Genomic DNA, 23,077 nt, shown 5'->3' on the forward strand with positions numbered 1-23,077 from the left:
ACACATTTATATGCAAAATATGTATAGTAAAGGTGTTTTATGTTTATTAATTCATTTTAATTAACTATGTATTGTTTTAGATGACATTAACATTAATTTGATCTTTTTAATGGAGGTTCGGTTAGGTTTGGAAAGCTTCTTTATTATATATAATAGAATTGAAATAACAAAAATTAGAAATGTTAACAACGCCACTTATTATTTAATTAATAGTTTATATGAACTAAAAACTTTTTTCTTGTGAGATCACAACATTTTCTCTTAAATAAAAAAATAAGAACCTAGAGCACTTAAAATTTAAAAAATACCTTCTAAATATGACACTGAAAAACTAATATTTAAGATTTAGGAAGAATCTATTATATTTAATAAGAGTAGCTAAATTCCATACTACAAAATAAAACTAGAAATTTCAAAAAATAATGCAAAATTTAAGTAGGAATGAATTAAAGATATCATTCGAAAAATATTAAATTACATCATTTTAAAACCTTTATAATCAAAATTAATATTAAGCCAGAAAACAATACACTGTCAGATATATTACTAAATCAATTTAATGATAACTTTCAAAATGTCGCTTCTAATTTAGTTCAACAATTAAAAGAACAAAATAAATCTAATTTTTACACCACTATACTTACTTACATCATTAAAAATAAATAAGTGAAAGTAAATTTGAAAGTATTATATCATAATATTAAAATAATATAAATCCATTACTTCTGTTGTGGTAGTGTACTGAATTCAACTATGTTGAATTGAAATAATAATTATATTGCAAGATATAAATTCTACTAGTTGATACATTTTTGTTACCAGATGATGGTATATTTAATTTACATGTAAGTTTTGTAAAATAAACTCGTTTGGATAAGAAAAATTTTTTTTTTAAATAATACAATTACGTTGAAACAACTTAAAAACTTGAAGCATATTAAAATTACTTTAGAAAAAAAAACAAAATAATTAACTGTGCTATCAATATTGTATTTTAAATAATGAAAATTACCATCCTTTATATTCAATAAATTAAAAATTAAATTATATAAAATTATTCTCATTAGAATACAGTCTCTACTTTCAATTTTGCATTATACAATTTTAGCATTATTTCTTGCATATTTTTTACAATAAAAAAATAACTCTGTTTCCACAAATATTGATCTTTTATTTTCACTAATCTAAATGAAAAACAGTTATTTAAGGAAATATAAAACTCATATTAAGTAATTATAAGTATTTACCTATACAATCTTCTTAGTAATTCATATGCATCTTCCATTCGATTATCTTTTATTAAACAACAAAGATATTCTGTAACCATTTTATTATCACAATCTTTTGGTTCAAGTTCTGTTAATATCCATTCATCCATAAATTCTTTCATTTGATCTATGTTAACTTGTTGGTATAATTTTGAACTATCTTCAAAAATATTATTTGTGTTTAAGTTATTATTGCCATTAAATAATTCATTTTTTTTATAAATTCTTAGATCATTTTCTAACTCTAAACGTATGTCTTCTGGTAAAGCTTCAAGAAATGATTGATCCACTTGAGATACATTTATATTATTTAATGACTGATAAGTGTTAGAATGTAAGAGCGGAGAAGAGTTTTTATTTGATTTTGATTCTATGGATTTAAACATTTTGACAATGGGTTTAGATTTTTCACTTGAAATTGAGCTAGTTGATTTATTAAACTTGTATGACAATTTATCAAAGTCATTTAAATCTGCACTTTTTGGAGGCTTAAATTCTATTTGTATATTATTTAAAGGATTGTGATCTTGTCTGATTTTCATATTGGTGATAAAATGTTCGATCTGACCACCTTTTTTTATTGTACGCCTTTCTAGCCTATTAATTTGAATTCCTATGCCACGTAGTTCTTTTGGATCAATATTTAATTTGTCAATTATTTTCATAATAGTTCTATAAATTAATAATAAAAATTAAATAGCTTTAAAAAGAAAAAAACTAGCATTTATGTTAAGTGTTAATTTATTAAACATTCAAGTACTGAAACATACTAATATATAAGTGGGAATCTAGAGGGAGTTTTATTTAACTTCAAAATTTCCATTTTCAATTATTATTTCAATGAACAAATAAAAAAGAAACCACGATTTTATATTTCTTATTTTATAATCTATTTTATAATAAATTGGGCGTTCAGGATTATAGAAAAAAATTAGAAACAATTCAAGATTTTTTCATAAAGGTAGTTAAAAATAAGAACATTTTTTATTATCCATTTCGTTTAAGGTAAAAATATATTTTTAAAATGTAATAACTGTTAAAGTATAAAGTCTCTTACTCAACACTTTGGTAATTAATAGTACTTTAAAGCAAAGGTACTGGAGTTTAATTTTGACAGAAAAATAAGTACTATCTTTTATGAGAATGAAAAGAAATGTAAATAAATAAAGAAAAATTTGATCAAGGTGTTGAAATTAAACTATGGTTAAAGTTAGTAGAATTTTTATTAAGTTTTTTTATAAATTTTCAACACTTTATTATTGTTTGCTTGTTAGTTTCTTTAATAAACAAACTTACTGAAATATTACATTAGAATTTGATGTTAGCTTCATCAACGAACTTGATTTAGTAATATGATCGCAAAAACCATGACCAAGGAATTTTGCAGACTCTTTTGGAGCTTCAGCATTACGAATCTATAAAATAAGTAATAAAATAGTAAAAACATATTTTTTCCAGATAACTCTAAAGGATAAATTAAGTTTTATTCTTATTAGAATATTTTCATACAAGTGTAGTCACTAATAAGATAATTATAATAACAATAAGCAAAAAAACAATTTTTTTTTCATAAAAATTACACATTAAACATAGAAAAGAAGTCTTCAAGATAAATTTTTTTTTTTGATATTAAGTACAATATTTAAACTTTGATTTAATTAAAGTAAAATTTCAGCTTAGCATCGAGATTAAATAAACAAATTAAATATAAAAAATTTTTATTATTATTAGATTGAATTTGATTCAATGGACAATCCATTACCATTAGTTTCAGTGTCACTGTTTTTCCAACCATTTCAACATCATCCAAGCGTTTTTCAACTTCTTCACATAGCTGTTTGATAAAATTTTGAGATTCTTCTTTATTTTGAAATCTAATTCCATAATTAACTTCTGCAGACACAGATTTTGGTCGATAATCATAGTTGAGATTTCGGTCATCTTCTCCACGAGAATGCCTATGTAAGTTAAATTTAATTAAATGTCTAATATAACTGACATGTACATATTTATTAATCATATATAAATTTAATTGATTTTGGACTGAATGGTTTAGCCTAGCCTAGTGGGTAGAAACCTAGGTTTTAATGTAGAGGGTCTTGGGTTTGATCCCAGGGTTCCAATGAGATTTTTCATATTAGTGGTGTCTGGTCTCTAGTGTAAGTCAGCCATAATACCATCATTTGTCTATTCAAAATCCATCTTTGATTCCCTAACATGTGAAATAGAGCCATTAAATAGAAGGTTGTAAAACTGATCATTACTAAATAATTTTGGATTTGGAAAATTTTTTTAATTATACAAAGGCTTTAATAACACAAGTTATTAGTGTACTCTACTACCTACTCTATCTATAAATATATTTTTATGAGTTGTATTCAAATAGTATTGAAAGAATTTTGAGTATTGAACATTTGTCTTAATATTCAGGGCACTAAAGTATAGTATGTTTAATTAACAGATGAATCTAATATAAATTCTTAATTGGTTTCTGTTTCTCATTTACAAGTAAGGAATCAGTTTAAGTAGAAATTTCCTATTTGCAAGTGTTGTAATAAGTGTCTTCCTTTACATTTTGTGCTGGACTTTAATTTGTGCACGTTATTTAAAATTTTTTTTTAAATTGTTTAAAAGAACAAGACTAAGATTGCCAATATTCTACTACTTTTATACTACATGTTAAGATGACGTGGATAAGATAACTGTGTTCACAGGTATATAGTTTTTTTTATACAAGGTACTTCTGACATATGAGAGAACCCACATGCAAGTTGTCAGTTAGTTTTAGCTGAATGTGTATTATTGAACATGTTGGATTAATTCATTTATCAGAAAGGGGTTTAATAATGACAAAAGAGTACAGAGAAAATCACTTATAATAATGTGTACTGTAAGTAATTCCAAAGCTATTTTTTTTTCTTACAATGTAAGATAATAATGCTTCGTATAATGTGTATATTTCAACAGTACGTGGAAGAATTGTGTAGTATAGTAAAGTATAATTTGTATTATTAAGGTATCAGCGTATTTTGCTTAAAGACATTGCATAGCAAAGTTAGCAATCTCCTGTTTTTTTTTAAATTTTATAAATTTAAAATACAAAAATAATAATTTAAATACTCAAAAAAAGTTGATTTTTATGTGAATGTATTATTTTTCTTAAAAATTCACTAGAATAATTTGCTAAGTAATATATTTTATCTATATCAAATTATTTAAAAGAAATTAAAGTGGCAATCAATTTCAAACATACGTAATTCAAAAATTAATTATTTGTCAGTAAAAATACTAAAGCCACAGATGACAAGTTAAAAAACTTTTTATAATTACATATCATAAAAATTTAGAAATAATTTACACTTCAATTACTTAAATAATGATTGTCCAACTTTTTTTCCAAATTCTGTTTGAAGCGTTTCTAGAGATAATGATCTTAATTCAGAACATGTGTTTACTCCAAGTAATGATAATTTGTGACTGGTATTTCTTCCTACTCCTAAAAAAAGTATTTTAAATTCAAGACAATAATCAACACATTATACTTATAAATATGGGTAGAAATAATAACATGCATAAAAACAAAGAATACAAATATCTTGGATATAGTATTAAAATAATGTTTTTATAAGCTAAACGCCAAAACACTTTGTTTGAACTCGACCTATGGAAATGATAATTACTGTGATTTATCAATATATGGTTGATTTATCATTGTCAATAATTTATCATTGACCACTAAATTTCTCTTAAAATAATAAGAAATTTAAGAATTTTTTTTTGTATAGTATTAGTAGTATTTTTAATAATATTCTTTTTAAATACTAAAATCTTAATTAAAAGTTAGCATAATTTCTTTATATTATTTTTAAGTAAAGATTTTAAACTGATAACATACCAGGTAAATCAGAAATGTTTATGTTAGCCAAAAAATCCATAACATCATTTATTCCTAAATAGAATTGACCATTAGGTTTTGCTTTTTTTGTAGCTAATCTGGCTAAAAGACAATTAGGACCTATTCCAACAGAACAAGGACAATTGGTTTTTTCCTAAAAAATATACTCATTTAGTATGTAATAAAGAACTAGCTATCAAGTATTTATACAGTTTTGAAAAAAGTTTACTGGTTTGAATGCTTTATTCTTTAACATTAATTTAGAGAATTATTATATTTTCATGCTATTATTTGAATTTTAAGAAATTTATTCCCCAATATATTCCTTTAATTTTCAATATTTGATATTTGTAATCCATAAATAGTAAAATTTATTTTTCATGGTATTAATAAATAAAATTTATAGTTAACAAATTTTATTATAGTAACTAAACTTATAAAAATAATTTTGTTGAAAAATCATATTAATTAAAATCATATTAATCATATTAAAAATATAATTAATGTTCACCAGTAAAGAACCTTAAAACTAAGGCATAATTAATATTACTATTAAATATTATGGTTAAGAAACATTAGATTAATTTTAAATAAATTACTTTTGTAATTTATTTAACCACCCGTCCCAGAGTATCTATGGTTAAGAAATCTTATATTTTGGGGGAGCCCACTATGGCTCTTAATGAGCACAAAAAAGCAAAAAAAAAAAATTTATCCTATATTTTATTTAATCAACAATAAAGGTTTTTTTAATTTAATCCATTTCGAATTACAAATACTTTTTATAACTATAAATTATAAAATAATTAACATTTGAAAATATTAATAAGTAGAATACCTTTATTTCATTTCGAAGTACATGAGCAAGTTGAAGAGGTGAAATTTTCGTAGTTTCTAAAATTTCAGTACAATCTAAGTATAATTCATCACAGCTTACAGCTTCAACATCTAAAGTATAACTAAGAAAAAAAGAAAATATTAAAAAAAAACTCTAATAACAGATATATCAGTGAAAAAAATAAGTTTAGATTGGTATATATTTTTTATTTTTCATTATTAATTAGTGTGGTTAATAATTTAATAAAATTTATTTTTGTAAAGCTAAAAAATATAATTTTTCTGAGACATAATTATTTTATTCTCTTCAGCATCAATGAGATTATATCATTTATCTGTATATAACAATTTTATTAGTGTTCTAAAAATACATTACAAATTAAAAGAAAAAAGATGTTTTTTCCGAAATTTTTTAATTTTCTCATCTAAGTAATAAATAAAATATTGGTAAATACAAAAAATGTCTAATTTTCACAAACATAATTAAATATTTATTTTTAAAATACTTACATAGATTAAATTTAATTTGTATCCTTTAAAAAAAAAGAAAGGAATTTTAAATAAAATTTTAGAGAAACAATCTAATATTATTATGGTGGACCATAATCTTTATTTTATTTTCATATTTTTCAACTGTATCTTTACAGTTGGTTCATACAAGTACAAAAATACCAACTTAAAAACTTAAATTTTCGAAAAATATTTACCCTCACTTTGTAAGTTATAATTTCAGGGAAAAATCATGTGTTCTCACATTTTATGTAAAAAATATGTACCGCATGGTGATGGGCCATGGTCATTATTGACAAAACTCTATTGTCAAGCCGCACCTACTACCGAAATTTTTTTCCAGGATATCACCAATTCAACTGGTTTTAACGAACCTAACAGTTCCAAAAAGAAAAAAAGCCTTTTTTTTTATAAAAAAAAATACATTAATATTGAAAGTTATAATTATTTAAAAAATAAAATGAAAATAAAAAGTTTACTAATAGTTAAAAAGTTATAAAAACTTTTCTTTTTTATATTATTTTAGAAGAAATTTAAACATAAATATAATTTTAACCTTTTTTATTTACAAAGTTATAATTTTTTTTATAATAAATTATAAAGTATTTGATAAAAATCATAAAAATCTTACTATAATTATTATTTAACTTATGTGAATTAATAAGTATTTTATTTGATTAGTTTAGAGAAAAGGTAATTTTTAAAAAATAACAATTTTAGAACAATGTAGAATGAAAATAAATAATATAATTTTTTTTAAGGTAGCATATAATGTCGGAGATTTTTTTTTTTAAGACATATTAACTTGAAAATAATACCAAATTATTTTTCTAATACACAAAATATACTAAAAAGATACCATTATCAGTTGCAATTAATTGTTTCTAATATTTTTGTAGATATTAACAATGGTGTGGCTTGAGCAAAATTAGTGAAAGTCAATTTTTCTCACTTTTCAGAAGTATCATTTGAATGTAATAAACTCTTAATTTAAATTTAATTATTAATTTGGATTTAGAATTTAAAAATGCAATAATATTGCATTATAGCATAATTTTATGGCTATTGTTGATACCAAAGAAAGTTTTAAGTTTGTTATATTGATTTCCAAGTCATAACAGGGCTGAATATAGGAATTATGCCATTCGAGGTATTCAATAATGCCACTATAAATCTTCTTATTTTTCTTATCAAACAATTTTTTTTTTTTTAATTTGAAAAAAAAATTAGGTCTTCATCTCTTGATTGCCTTTTAGTTTTTTATTTGCTATTAAATTCAATAATAGTATAATATACTTTAAAATAAAATGTTGATACTAATTTTATTATCGTAGTTCTATTTACATACTTAGATTTAATGTATAGAAAATAACTTTTTCATTGTTTTAAAAATATCAATTGTATACATAAATGCAACTAAACCAAAATATCAGAGGATTGCATGAAAATACTAAGTTGACTCCTTACAATGCATAAAAGATGAACTTAAAAAGTATTACTTAGCTAATAATTCTAGAATAATTTGTAATTAAATAAAAAAATGTTTATATTAATTTTATTCTGTAAGTAATTGTCAAGTGGAAGTTTAGGGTAAGGGTGGCTAACCCCAAGTAGTTGGTATTAAGGCAAGGAAAAAGAAGAAGAAAAGATTCTATAAGTAATTGAGTGGATTATAATAAAAAAATCACTCTATATATTTTGAATTCATTGTTTGGTTAATAATTTTGGTAATATTTGGCTACTAAGTATCATTTTGGTAAAATTCACAGTATTAGAGAATTGAATATTTTTGGGTAAGATTTAATTTGATATTTTACTTTTATAAAAATATTTCTATTACATAGTATGTATAATTTTTTAATTTTTAAAGAGGCTATGATAGAATTGGGAGAACCCTCACCTACCACCGATTTAAAATAACATATTTTAATTTAGTTTGTTTAACATTCTACTTACTCATTCATTATGTGCGTATATAGAATATGAGCAACTTTTTTATACTGATCAAAATTGTAGGGTATAAGTTTTAATTCAGGACAAATTTTCATAGCTTGACCTACTAGCATACCATTTTTAATGCCAGCTCTTCTTGCTTCATAACTACAACAAGCTATTTCAGCCATCGAATCAGTAGTATTAATACCATCTAATTTATTGGTTATTTTAGAACTTTTAGTTTTAAAATGGTCGTCCTCAATTTGATCTGTATCATTTATATTCCAACGTTTATAGTATAACCCTATCTCTGCTTCACGATTAACCCCATCTCTTTTTAATGATGAGTTTGTTTTAGCATGAGTAACAGCTATAGGCATTCCTTGAAGCTCTGGTCTTTCTAATAATCCAACAGATACAAAGAAACAATCCATATCTATGTGCATAATTATTTTGTTAGTTATTTCTATTTTGTTTTGTGAAAAAGAATTAAATTCTTCATGGTTTAATGAATTTTTTAACCGTAATCTCCCAGGAAAGAGTGTGTTATTATTTTTTCTAGTTTCATTCACCAATTTTTTAAACGTAGTAGCCATAGTAGATATTAAATGTAATCGAGAATTATTATAAAATTCTGACAAAAATGAAGGTTCAGAAGAATTTTTAACTTGTAAAGGAAAATCCAATTTTGGTTGGTCAGGCTTATCAATAAAAAGCAAGTATTCACTATAGTTTAAAAGTTTTCCTTTTTTAAGACTGTCTGATATCCATTCTGGTTTTACTATTTTATACTGTTTAAGTAATTTAAGTTTTGCATTGGGTAGGTTACTTGCAATAATATGAGTGGTAAGACCAGGTCTATGATAATGATGGTAAACGCCACCATTTTCCATCATAATGTGTTTAAGTTCATCAGCAGAAGGTGCTAAAATTAAAAAAAAAAAATTATATACAGAGTGATATTTTTATCATAACCCACTCAATTGCTTACAGAATAAATATATTTACACTTTTTTTTTTTTTAGTTATCTTTAGTTACACATTATTCTTGAATTATTAAGTATGTAATACTTTTAAAGTTCATCCCTTATGCCTTGTAAGGGTGTCCACTTTGTTTTTTGAAATGGAAACACATATTTTTAATTTAATAAAATGTTTGAGTTTTTTATTTAATAGTAAATGGCATTTGAATTTTTAATATAACTTTATTCGTTTATTAGATATAAACATTTAAAGTTTCAAATTTTGGAGTTAATATACATTTATAATACACAAGGATTTACAAATACAGATAGCTAATTGATTTTTTATGACATTGATATTAGCAGGTACACAGCAATGTTATTATCAATGGTAGTAAGGGACATTGTTGCGAGTTTATAAATACACTAACTGACAATACAGAAAGTATATCTATTGATAGTCATAATTGATAATAAACAATCCTTAACTTTGACAGCAATGTCATAAAAATCTAATTAGCTACCTGTATTTATAATCCCTTGTGTATAATACCTGTATATTAACTTAAAAATTTAAAACTTTAAATGTTTATATCTAAAATTTTCAAATTTGACAACCTGTACTTTATCATACAGTAATATAAATACTGGTTATCAACGTGTTTAAAATTTTATATAGACCATTTTCCATTTAATAATAATAAAAAATTAGGTTCTTGTATAACTTTAAAAAGTTAATAGAATAATATAAAATCCAGGAATAATTGTTTCTTTCAATAAACTTGAAATTTAGAGTATAGTACATTTAAATAATAGTTGATAAAAACTAAAAATCTCATATATTTCATTACTAAACATTCTGCTTAAGTAATGAAAGATCAAATCACCTATTAGTTATATAAGATCAACAACTTAAACATAAAACATACATGTATAACCATTCACAAATATAGAGATGCCCCTAAATATTTGACTTATTACATTGTTTTCATCACTATTAACTTTACTTAAAAACTGTTCTTCTAGTTTTGATTTCTTAGATTCCATGTAACCACCCTATTAACAATAAATAGTTTAAAAAATATAAGGCAATAAATATTCAAAAGTTATTACTATATAAATACTCACCCATTCTTCAAAGCCATTAGATTCAGTTATTTGCCTTTTTTTCATATTAAATTACTCAAATTTAAATATTATACATAATTTAACTATTTAACTTGTAAAATATAAATTTGTAAATTAAATCTGGTGCTTTAGGTTTTTATTTTAATTTTAAATGATTATAGTTTAAATTTCAGAAATAATTTAGATTAAACTTTTCACACAATATGAAGCATATAATAATATTAAAAATTAACCTTTGTTTTAAATAAGATGAATTTGAATGTCACATTTTAATGATGCTACGGACATGTTATCATTAATAAAAATTGTTGAAAATGACCACTGATAAATTATCAGTAAATAAGTAATGTGATAATTTTTTACTTATACTAATATTAGTTATTATTATGAATTTTGCATTAAGTATTTTTATTCATTTTAGTTTAAATTATAATAAGATTTAATAATTTTGCAATGAAAATGTGTACATTATTTTAGTATAGAAATTTTTTTTTAATTATTTCTGTGATGTATTAAACTCAAGTGATAAAAATATTACGTATAATTTTATTTTTAAATATTTAACTTAAAAAATTTTGAAATACATAAAATTTATTTGAAAAGCAAATTAAATGGAGCAATTTTTTATTTTTTCATTTATATCAAATATATGAATTATTGACATTTATAAGTCTTAAAAATTTATTGAGCAGAAAATTGTTTTAATCTAACAAAATGCTAACATATTTTCTTTAATGGTTGGCCTATTTTAATTAAATTTATCAGTAATTATACATTTTTTAATTCAAATTTATTGCTCAAATTTTTTATATGTATTTCATTAAACTTGAATATTCTTTCTATTAATAATTTTAGTTTTCTATGATTTAAATGTCATAAAAGCTTTAATTGATTGTTAAACTATTCATTATATGGAATTATATTATTTATATTACTGACAACATTAATTTAAATTATTAGTAAATAATAAAATTAAAAAGGATCTAAGATGGTAATAATCTAACAAAAGTATACTAATGTTTTAACTGGGATGTTTCAATTTATCATAACAAAATCTAGAACATTCTCATAAGGCATATTTTATACCTTTTTTTTGTAATTGTAATTATGATATTTTTGGAATTTTATTGAAAATACTAAGCTTCATATTCTAATGTCACAGTGAAAAATGTTCAACTTACAATATGAAAAAAGAAATAAAATTTGACCTCAGGCATACAAATTAATTTTTTTTATATAGTAAGACAAAATTATAATATAATTTTAAATAATGTAGTCAAAATTAATAAATTAATTGTTTTTTTTTTTAACATGTACATGTATATTTATTTATTTTTGTTTCTAGATCAGCAGTAAATCAAATAAATCTATTTAATAAGAATAATTTACAAGAAGTTATCTTATGTATTTTGAAGTCAATAAATCAAAAACTGTTAATAAATAAAAAAATGGCATCTAACATAATACATTTTGAAAAAGATATAGAGTTCTCAAAAAAAGTGGTATTAAATACCTCAAAAAAATTCCCTGATCCAAAATTTATCTTTTCTGAAACTTCCTGGAAGTTAGATCAATTCCAAAATTTGAAAACAAAGTTGAACTTTGTTAAACATAAGTTAAATGATTTTATTCTAGAAGAATGGCATGAGCACACATCAAAAATGAATCCATCTGGATTAGTTGTAAATCATGTTAGAAAACATATACACCCTGATTTTTTGACTCAAGCATGGTGTAAATTTTATGAAATAATGTGTAATTCTTCATTAGTTTCACAAAAATCATTATTGACAGGTAATATGTGTTCTGTTCATTTATGTGAAGCTCCTGGAGCCTTCATTTCAGCACTTAATCATTTCATGGCTCTAAATCATCAATCTATAAAATTTGATTGGTTAGCAATGACATTAAATCCTTATCACGAGTCAAATGGCCATCCTGATACTGTAAGTGATGATCGATTAATATTTAGTACAATTGACAAATGGGAATTTGGGCCAGACTATACAGGAGATATTTTTCAGCCTAGGTATCATGAACACTTATATGAAACAATTTCAAAAAAATTTGATAATGGTGCAAGTTTAGTAACTGCTGATGGTAGTATAGATTGCTCAGATGATCCAGGAGAACAGGAAAATATTGTTATGAGTTTGCATAATTATGAAATGATGGTAGCTTTAAATATTATACAAAATGGAGGGTCATTTGTCCTTAAAATGTTCACAATTTTTGAGTGCAATACTATTTGTAGAATTTATTTATTGTGTTGTTTATTTCAATCAGTAGAGATCCAAAAACCAGCTACTAGTAAATCTGGTAATTCAGAAGTTTATGTAGTTTGTAAAGGTTATATGGGTAGATCACTAGCAACACCTTACATCCAAATGTTTTTTAAAAGTAAAAATCATGACAATGCATTGTTACCCCTTAGTCAAATACCTAATAATTTTATTGACGAACTATATAACTGTTCTAGTTATTTCTGTGATTTACAAATAAAGACTATAGAAAAAAATATTATTACATGGAACAATAAAAATGAATCATATAAAGAAATAAATGAAATTCAAAGGATTATATGTCAAGAATATGTAAACAGGTACAAATTAAAACCAATTCGTTGGGATCAAGATGTTATTTCATCGAGTAATTGGTCAAGAGCTCGTAATAATAAAAGGAAAATTAATATATCATATTCAGAAAAATTGCGTCGTCGTGATTTATGTTTACAAGAAGAAGCTGTTTTATTATACCAAGAAATAGTGAACTTCAGTAATAGTAAAACCAATGAGTGTCATGAAATTTTATGGGGACGATGTGATCAAGTAAGTTTAAATATTTCAAATGTAAAATATTGCTTGGGAAAACCAGTAATTCAAGTGAGAAGCTCAAAATTTTGTAATGACTCATTACTTCAGTACCGCATTAAGATAATTAACAAATTCCCATGTATTGATAGTTTGAGTAATTCAGAATCACGAATATTATACTTTAAAACCAAACTAAATTATTCAAAGAATGGTATAAATATTTGTGATCTCACAGACACATATGCTAAAAATCGCAATAATAATGTTATCCTACAATACAGCTGTTTATTTAATATTCTTGAAACATTACAACAAAAATCAGAAGATTTTTTACTTATTGGTTATCCATTATACACCCAAATAGCTGTGGCATGTTTTTTTGTAATTGCTAGTATGTTTGATACATTTGCAATAATAAAGCCTGATCGAAACTTTGGTCATGCATTTGCATTTTTTGGATTTAAAAATCTTGAAAATTGGCTTAATATATTAAGTGAAGTGTTAAAATATATTTTACCTAGAAATGATTCTTATACAAGATCAAAATTAGCCTTAGTTTCTTGGCTGCCAATTCAGCAACTTGTGAAACAAAGATCACATCTTGATATTGTACTTCTTAATAACTTATGTATTGCATATGAAGTTGAACCTATTTTACTATCATTTATTCAATCTTAACTTATTGTGAGACATTGTACTTAATAAAAAGTATAATTAACAATTATAAAATATTTTTACAATTTATTTCTAGTTTTAGAAAAAATACTTTCATGTTAACCTATTTAAATTATAAGAAATTATCTAGCTTCTACTAATTAACTTTTTAATAAAAAATAAATATTTATAAAATAAATTGAATATTTTGTAAATAATTATATAAAATTATATAATCATAATAAGATAGTAATTACCACTGCCAGTATAAAATAAATAAAATGTATTATATTATAATTTATTTTATTAAAGTTTTTTAAATTTTGCTATTAATTTTAAAAGAAAAATTTATTATGATGAATTAGTTCATACGTTAAATAACCTTTATTGAACTAGTTAATTTTTAGAAGCACTTTCTTTAAAAGGAAAATAGTAAAAATGGTATAAGTTTTTAAATGAATTATATTTTAGTGTTAGGTATTGAATTTTGAAGTAGTATTTTTTATAGATAATCTAATTTCTTTTTAAATTAAAATACTAATTGCAGATGTATATGGAATGGAACTTAGCCATCTCTGAAAAATTAAAAATTTTTTATTTTGTGTAAAGAGGTGACATTTTCTTTGAGATTTTCCAAAACGTAATTCTTACTACTTGCATGATTAAAGTATACTTTTTTTATAAATTAAAAAAAAAAATGTTTAATAGTTATAATTTCTTTTCATAATTATTTTAGATGTATTTAAATCACTATAAGCTCTCCCCGCTTGAAGACTAAAAAAGCATTCTAATAAGTCTATATTATGTGATTAATCGAAAAATGATTTTAGTGATTATCAATCATATTTTTTATAATAAATTATTATTTTTAATAATCGCATTATTAAATTTTTTGTTGAATTTTACTTTATTTTGTGACTTCTCAATTTCTGTTCATTTTAAACTGCAAGACTACATAAAATGCATTGTTTTTTTAGCTTCGATGCGAAGCTAAGAAGGTATTAATTTTACCATGATGTGTTTATTTATTTATTTTTTTTTTTTTGTGTCTGTTACTACTTTTTCTCAGCTCTCACTGGACCGATTTCTTTTAACAATACGTCAAAAGATCACAAATTGTATATAGTTGAAGACATTACCCTTAAAAATTAATAAATTTTCCCTCGTTCCCCGCAAATGGGGGAAATATCCAAAAAAAATACAAATTTAAAAATCGACAAATTTTGTCATTTTTTTCACTTTTTTTTCTTAAAACTTCCATAACTTTTTCAAAAATCAACAAATCAACATAATTTTTTTTTTAACTAAAACCTTAGATATTTTCCTTTCATTTGATATAATTTTTTTGAAAATTTAACACTTAACCTGCTCATGGGGGGGGGATTTAAAATTGCAACTTTTTTACAAAAACTAACTTTTTCAACTTAATTTTTGAAAATGTTCCGGAAATACTGCGTCCTTTAAACATATATCAAATTAAAGCTTTTTTTATGTACTATAAAATGAAAAAAAAAAATTTGTCCCGACACCTTATCTTCTATGTGCAAATGGCAGTCGAAATTATAAAAAAAATGTAATATTTACGATAAAAATCACCTCCTATCGGAATGTTTTTTGTACTTAAAACTCCCTTAATTTTTTCAAATATTAACTAATCAAAATAATATTTCTTTATATTGAAACCTTAGGTAATTTTCTTTCATTTGATATCATTTTTTTTTGAAAATCTAACACTTATTCTGCTCACAGGGGGGATTTAAAATAGCAACTTTTTTACAAAAACTAACTTTTTCAACTTAATTTTTGAAAATGTTCCGGAAATACTGCGTCCTTTAAACATATATCAAATTAAAGCTTATTTTATGTACTACTAAATGAAAAAAAAAAATTTGTCCCGACGACCTATCTTCTATGCGCAAAAGGCTACCGTATTTAAAAATATGCTATTTTTTTATTAAAATTCTGGGTTTTGTATTTTATTTTATTTTAAAATATCTTATTAGGGGAATAAACTAACTTTCATGAATATTATATAATTCATTGACATAGAATAAAGTTCATAAGACATATGAAATTATACTTATTAAAATTTTTTTACTTTTTTAAAGTTGAAAAAGTAATTTTAAATTTGAGTTAGCTTAAATAGCCAATTTTATCATGCAACAATAAGCAACGAATAGTTGCCGAATGGGTAACACCTTGATCTTTCACGCCTAGGGTACGAGGTTCACATCCGTCTGTGGCTTCCAAAACTTTGAATTTTTTTTTTTAGTTAGAATAGAATTTTCAAATCATTTGATTTTTATCTCATTTAGATTCAATAAATATAAGGGATCTTATCACTATAGTCTCCCCTCGTGAGAAGAAATTGATATTCATGTTAATATTATTTTACTATGTGGTTCTTTTTGTGGCTACAATTTATTTTGCCAAACCTCACTAGACCTACTTTTTTCAACGATACGTCAAATGATTCATTTAAGTTTATGATATTTAAGTTAATGATTAGTTTAAGTTATTACTCTTAAAAATCAAAAAAATATTCCTTATTCAAATAAAAAGTAGCTTAACTAGATTTTTCCATACAAACAATTAAAATCATTAATTTTTAATATTCTTAAAGTATTTATTGTCGAATTAGATTTGATATGATAAAAGTATTCAACTACAAAAGTAAATAATTTTACTTTATAATTTATTAATTTTTTAACTCTATTTATGTGTGCTACTACCAGTCTATAATATGCCAAATTTTTTTGTAATATGTTGCTATATAAATCATAAATTTAAAAAAAAAATGATTTTTAGTTTCACCTGAAGTTAACGATGGAGTTTTACAATTATAATTATATTTTTGATAATATGCTCAATTGAGTAAATCTTTTTAACTACTTTGGTTTGATTGGTTCATTTAATTAAAGTAAATTATTAAAATTAATTAAGTTCTGAATATTTCAATTGCAGAATTTTTTTAAACACCAAAAGTTATTAGGATATGATTACTATTCTTTCTATTTCAGTTATCTATTACGATAAAAATGTAAAAAAATCGAATTTTTCTGACAAATGTACTGTAATTAGTAATTATAAAATTTCCAGATTGCATATTAATCTTAAAAATTTCATTTTTTTCAATTTAATAATGTCAATTTCAAACTTGCAAGTTGAACTATAAGTTATGGTAACAAATTAATTTTTTAGCTTTGATTCGAAGCTGAGAAGGTATTTTTCATTAAAACTTTCACTTTAAAAGACAATAAAAAATAGGTTCAAAATGATTACCTTTAACATATTAAAAATCAAAATCAGTATTAATTTAATACAATTTTTTTTGTTCTTAATTATTTTTTTTTATATGTAAATACTTATTTTTTAATAATAAGTAATAATATTAAAACTTAGAAGTAATAGAAAAAGTTTAATTGCACATTTGAAAACATCACGAAAAGTTTATTTAGAAAAGTATATTTTTTTTCTGATGAAAGTTCCTTTTGTTTAGTGTATTTATTCATAAGTAACAAAATTTTTTTATTAAAAAGTATTGCATAAATTCCTTTAAATTTGTATACGCATTAAAAGTATATGAATATACAACTCCTTTTTATTTTTATAATATCTCCGTAAAAATTACAATATTATATTATTGAATACCACTTTCATACTCAATTTAATTACTGTAATTATTATGTATTCATATATTATAGTTATAAATCGGGGTAAAATTAAGGGAATAAGTGTTATTGTTGTTTTTGAAATAATCTACCAATTTCATTTTTTTCTATTTAATAATATTTATTTCAAACTTGCAAGTTGAGTTAAAAGTTATGGTAATAAATTCATTTTTTTTTTATTAAAACTTTCACTTTAAAGAACAAAAAGAAGTAGGTTCAAAATGATTACTTTTAACATATTAAAAATCAATAATAATTTGAAAATAATTAATTATAAAAATTATATAATATATAATTAAACTAATTACTAATCTGGATATAATTAAGGAAATAGGAGTTGATGTTGGGTTGGGTTGGTTACATTTTTAACTTTATAATGCTATAACTCATTGAAAAGTGTATGAATCAACACAATTTTTTTATGAGAAATAATATTTTTTAATAATCCCTTTTTCATTCGACATTCTTTATCTTAATCAGGGTATTAATAAGGAACTAGCAGATCATGCAGCTTTTGTAATTATCCACCAATTTCTTAGAATTAAACACTATCTACTGATTTGCATCGAAGCGTTTCTTATGATAGTGATTTTAATCACTGTCAGATTAAATCTATACTGGACCCAACTATGCAACGTCCCCACTATGCCATAACGTCCCACTATGGGTTTTTTTTATTCTTAAGTTAGTTACTTTCAGTTTTGTATTATTGAAGAAGTATTTTTGCTTACAATTTTTCTGAGACTAGGGTAAAAACTTATATTTAAAATCTTAAGCATAGTTTTTGCGCTTAACATTTTCAAATTTCACTAATTTTTCGTTAATAAATAATTACTGATGAATAAACAATATAAATTTTAACATATCTGTAAACAAATCAATACATTTTTTTCTGAATCGTAAACGTAGAATATTAAGAAAGAAAAAAATTATACATAAGGGCAAAGTTGGCAGGTGCATAAAATGAAAATTAAGTTAAAAAATACACATGTTAATATTAATTATTATATGTATAATTATTTTTGTAAACAATGCAAATTTTCAATTTTTTTGTTATCTATACATCATTAACTTTATTTATATAAAATTATATTAACTTCATTATCGTAAAATTATTTATATCACAAAATAGATTTTTTAAACTAAAATAATTCAGACTTCAGGTAAATTTAGTAATTTTATATATCTTACTGAAATTTATTAATCTATATTTAAGTAATTCAAATTTTATTAAAAATGATAAATAGGGAGGATATTAAAATTTGTATTATGAAACGTTTAAAATGTTTTTTTAGTCTTCTTTTTCCATTATTTATTTTTTAACTAAGTAGAGGCTTTCGAGAAAATCCGATGGTTTTACTCATCTACAATTTAATTAATTTATTCACTACTTCTAATACAAAACATTAGTCGTCTTTTAGTAATTTCTTTTTTTATATATTATACAATGGTCATTTATTACCACTGATGCAAGGATAAGGGTATTAAATTTCCTCTATGATAAAATTATACGACGAAGATAAAATTGTTTTTCGTTCGTAGGGGAAGTGAAAAATTTGTTATATATACCCCTCTTCTAAGATGAAACCCTAATTGCGCCATTGTTCATTAAGTATACCTGTAAAAAGTTATTATCTTCCTGTTTAACCTTATTACATAAATATAAATAAAAGTTGGGTATTTTACATTAGCGGCTCGTGGGTGCTAGTGGTTAGGCACGTAGATATGGGTGGGCCTGGCGCCCCTTAGATTGAATGTGACCCAGGGCCGGCCCCCCCAAATTTAAAATTCAATTATTTTTACGAATTATTAAAAACGTGCTAGGCCTTATATACATTGAAATTATTATTAATTTGTGATTACTATTGGGTAATACAGTTATTATTATGGCTGTATTTTCATTTTTATATTTATAGAAAACGTTATTTGAAAAATATAACGTTCTAGACGTTAATAAATGGAATAGCAGTTACTCCAAATGTGGTTGTAGGTAAATTTGTTTTAATTCTGGTTCAAAAAATGATAACAAACTACCAAGTATCTGCATTGATTAGAATCTAGTTGATTACAAAATTCGATTGAGTAATACTCTATGAAATATTTTTTGATAAATCTTATCTTTAATCTGTTTCTTTTTTATAATTTAGTAGTTACAATAGGTAATTTATTTGTTTTTGTTATTTGCGTTCTCTAAATAATAGTAATAAAAATATGACTAAAAAAAGGCAAGAATTGTTTTTAATTTAAAATAAAATAAATTTTACATTGTTTATAATTTATATTTATTTTAAAAATGATTTATAACTTATTTGTTATTAGAATTTAGGTATAAATTATTTTTTCTTAATAGCTTAAAAGTTGAAAAATTAAATCAGCTTATGTTCACATCATTATTTTATTTATTTTTCACCATATGAAAAATTCATCCCGATAGTGAAAATGAAAGTATTTTTTTTTTTTAATTATAGGTACCATGCATTTTTTATAATACTGTAATAATTAGTTTACTTTATACGAAAACAATTTGTTTTTGACCAACCAATGGTAAAATTTTGGACTTGTAAGATTCAAAGTATGGGATACTATCTAAGGAGGAGTGGAGGGAGCCCCCCACAAGTTTTTCATGGGAAACAAATTATGGAAAATGATACAAGGGCCCAAAATTGTTGGCCCCTCTAATAAACATTTTCTGGCTACGTGCCTGCTAGTGATGGGGGTGCGACTTTAAATATAATACCGCTATAGGTATAAAAAATTGTCAAATTAAATATAATAAAATAAAACATAATACACATATTATTATTTTAAAGGTTGCAGTAGAAAATAGAAATGAAAATAATAATAATAGCGATTATACTATTTATGGCAACCGAAAATGACGAGCGTACACGTATTAATTCTAAAAATAAATTACCCAACATAGTAGTATACTAATGTGTTACCGTATGGAGGACGACTATGCCTGTCGTTCAAAAACCGTACATAAGATTGCAGCTAAACCGTACCCGCACGTACACCATTGCCAATTGTCCATTGGTGCTTCGTTCAAAATAAACGTTTCAACATATTGTTTGGGCGACGCTGTTGGTCGTCCAAACACTGTGTGCCCGCATATACCGAGGTAAACAACTTTAATGTTCGCATACGACAAATGTATTATAAATTATTATTATTTTACTATTTAAAAATTTGCATTTTTAATAAAAATGTAGAATTAAGAATAAACAATTAATTTTCTTCTTTTAGTTAACTTTAGTAGGGGGTGCGATCGTCCAAGCCACGAGCCGCCTCTGGTATTTTATAGTTAAGTTATTACTAAAAATAATAACTAGTAAGTAATAAACAACAGTTACTACTCTTACTCGCACAATTACAAAATAAATGTTCCAGATTATTTCAAACTTATTTTTCAAGTTAATTTTCTGGACTTGATAACTCAGTCTCTTTATCTATACTTCTTATTGCATGTATTCTTAAAAAATGACATTTATTTTATTTGTGTGTACGTGAGCTAAGAAAAGTTTTCCATGTTACCTTAATTGCAATCTTTTTAATAGAATTAACCTGTAAGATAATATAAATGAATGACATTTTACATAATTATTTTAATTCGTTTAACCTTTTACTTGTTTTTTATAACGTTTTTATTAGTGAACCGTAATGAATATGATTTTTTAAAAATAATATTACAGAAAAAATCTTATTTATGTTTTAATGTTATATTTAAAAACCAGGGGCGTATTTAATTATTTTCTGTGTGTAGAAATCGACGCCATTTATAGTGTGGCTGGCAAAAGATCCTGCCTCTGCGCGACCTTATTTTTTTTGCATTGTTAATAAAAAAAGTATCTCTAATACGCTAATTACTATATAAAAAAAAAAATGACGCAGTTGCAATATTTGTCTCTGAAGCCAGTATAGACACTTACCTATACTGTATGCAAATAAGCCTCTGATTACATCGTTATAAAAACGTTTTTAAGATGTTATATTATTTAACCATGTCTCAAGCACTTTTTACAAGTGTAGGCGTAATTATAGAGTCGCACTTGTGACCGCTGACAAAATTTTTTTAAGGGTCGTGAATTTACTTTAACGACCTCTATAAATATCCAATGATCTAAATTTTATAATGTATTCAAAGGTAAATTTTTGTTTTAAATGGAACTGTAGTAATGCGTTTTATAAATATCCTCATATTTATGTGTTAATTTTTAAAAAATATTTTTCGTTATCAATATAGATATTTTTTTTTATAAATATTAGTATTTCTTTGTGCATCGTTAAAGTCGGAATTGCATGTTCATATTAAAAAGCTAGTAAATTTTTTAAACATTTCTTTTATGTTTTGTTTCTTATCTGAAATCTTATCGTATTCAAAGCTTTAGGGTTTCTAAGCTTAACCATACTCAACATTCAATTCATATAACATTTTAATTCTGAAATTATGTTTTAGATATTATATGTAATATATATAGAATGTTCAGTAAGTAAAGAAACAGGTTTCAAATGTTTTCGTTGTTTGTAACAATTAACCTATTCCCTAACTTTTTGAACACTTTGTATATAATTATAATGTATAATATACTGGTAAAAAATTAAAATTCTAATCTAATCTAATCGCTTTAGACGATAAAACAAACAAAAATAAATAATATTTCCACAAAAACAACTGTGAAAAAGGCAAACGTTTTAGAATATCCTTTTGTTAAAAGGAAGTACGCCTATCAAAGAAGTGTATCTACATTGCAGTGAAATCTGTTTCTTTTCTTTGATTTTTTTAAACTCACTTTACGTACTTCCATGAGCAACACTGACCTTTTATTTGTATCGCTTAACACTTAACCAGTTTATATCCAAATATTGGCTCAATACACACTAAGGTATTACACAAGTGATGGAAAGAATAAAAAAGTCAGAAAAAAAAAGATTTTCTTCTTAATAGGTTTTATTAGAAATTGTGGCTAAGTCTATTAGTCAAAAATTGACCAAGTGTTAAGCGATACAAATAAAAGGGCATTATTGCTTATCGAACTTCGTATAAAGTAAGTTTATAAATTAAATAAAAATAAACAGACTTGACCGCAATGTAGATATCACTACTTTAATAGGCATACTTTTTTTTAGAAAGATATTCTAATACTAGAATATATTTTACATAGTTATGTTTTTTGTGAGTGTTATAAAATATAAAGCTAGTATTGATCTGAGATCAAAGACGCTATCGTCTTCAGATAAATTGAAAAATTTTACCCAAATTCTATACTGACACAAGTATTTAATAGATATAATCTTTCCAGTATAATATATCGAAAATATTAGATATTACGTGATTTTAAGTTATGTGCAGTGACGTAACCTAATTTTTTTTATTGTGGGGGTAGTCTAAAATATTCTTACTAAC

The 23,077-nt window shown here is 23.7% G+C and overlaps 2 protein-coding genes across 7 annotated transcripts; one reads left to right on the forward strand and one right to left on the reverse strand.

Annotated features, from left to right (window-relative positions):
• Window positions 1–969: 969 nt before the first annotated feature.
• LOC126895155 (DNA repair protein Rev1) lies at window positions 970–10,806 on the reverse strand. Of its 3 annotated transcripts, XM_050666696.1 has the most exons (10): window positions 10,536–10,805; window positions 10,337–10,463; window positions 8,467–9,370; window positions 6,002–6,122; window positions 5,164–5,317; window positions 4,638–4,764; window positions 3,031–3,226; window positions 2,565–2,683; window positions 1,248–1,940; window positions 970–1,184 (listed from the first exon to the last, which is right to left on the reverse strand). In XM_050666696.1, the coding sequence occupies exons 1-10, from the start codon at window positions 10,578–10,580 to the stop codon at window positions 1,064–1,066; spliced, it is 2,607 nt and encodes an 868-aa protein (XP_050522653.1). In that variant the 5' UTR covers window positions 10,581–10,805; the 3' UTR covers window positions 970–1,063. The 3 variants fall into 3 exon arrangements, with proteins under 3 accessions (XP_050522653.1, XP_050522654.1, XP_050522655.1); XM_050666697.1 differs by lacking the exon at window positions 10,337–10,463 and having other exon boundaries at window positions 10,536–10,806; XM_050666698.1 differs by lacking the exon at window positions 10,536–10,805 and having other exon boundaries at window positions 10,295–10,390.
• Window positions 10,807–11,055: 249 nt separating this feature from the next.
• On the forward strand, window positions 11,056–14,149 carry LOC126895162 (cap-specific mRNA (nucleoside-2'-O-)-methyltransferase 2-like). 4 transcript variants are annotated; one of them, XM_050666719.1, is made up of 3 exons: window positions 11,283–11,774; window positions 11,881–12,481; window positions 12,560–14,149. In XM_050666719.1, exons 2-3 carry the CDS (start codon window positions 11,984–11,986, stop codon window positions 14,024–14,026), a joined length of 1,965 nt encoding a protein of 654 aa, XP_050522676.1. In that variant the 5' UTR covers window positions 11,283–11,774; window positions 11,881–11,983; the 3' UTR covers window positions 14,027–14,149. The 4 variants fall into 4 exon arrangements, with proteins under 4 accessions (XP_050522674.1, XP_050522676.1, XP_050522675.1 ...); XM_050666718.1 differs by having other exon boundaries at window positions 11,286–11,774; window positions 11,881–12,269; window positions 12,330–14,147; XM_050666717.1 differs by lacking the exon at window positions 11,283–11,774 and adding an exon at window positions 11,056–11,073 and having other exon boundaries at window positions 11,881–14,147.
• The last annotated feature ends 8,928 nt before the right edge of the window (window positions 14,150–23,077 follow it).

This window comes from Daktulosphaira vitifoliae, unplaced genomic scaffold (assembly GCF_025091365.1).
Source record: "Daktulosphaira vitifoliae isolate Bord-2020 unplaced genomic scaffold, ASM2509136v1 Scaffold_1, whole genome shotgun sequence".
Taxonomy (NCBI): domain Eukaryota; kingdom Metazoa; phylum Arthropoda; class Insecta; order Hemiptera; family Phylloxeridae; genus Daktulosphaira; species Daktulosphaira vitifoliae.

Coding starts and splice junctions, on each gene's coding strand:
- LOC126895162 (XM_050666717.1), top strand. CDS start 11,984: ATGGCATCTAACATAATACATTTTGAAAAAGATATAGAGTTCTCAAAA.
- LOC126895155 (XM_050666696.1), bottom strand. CDS start 10,580: ATGAAAAAAAGGCAAATAACTGAATCTAATGGCTTTGAAGAATGG. Junction 6,123..8,466: donor TATACGCACATAATGAATGA/GTAAGTAGAATG, acceptor TTTTTTTCTTAG/TTATACTTTAGATGTTGAAG. Junction 3,227..4,637: donor GTTGGACAATCATTATTTAA/GTAATTGAAGTG, acceptor TAACTTACATAG/GCATTCTCGTGGAGAAGATG.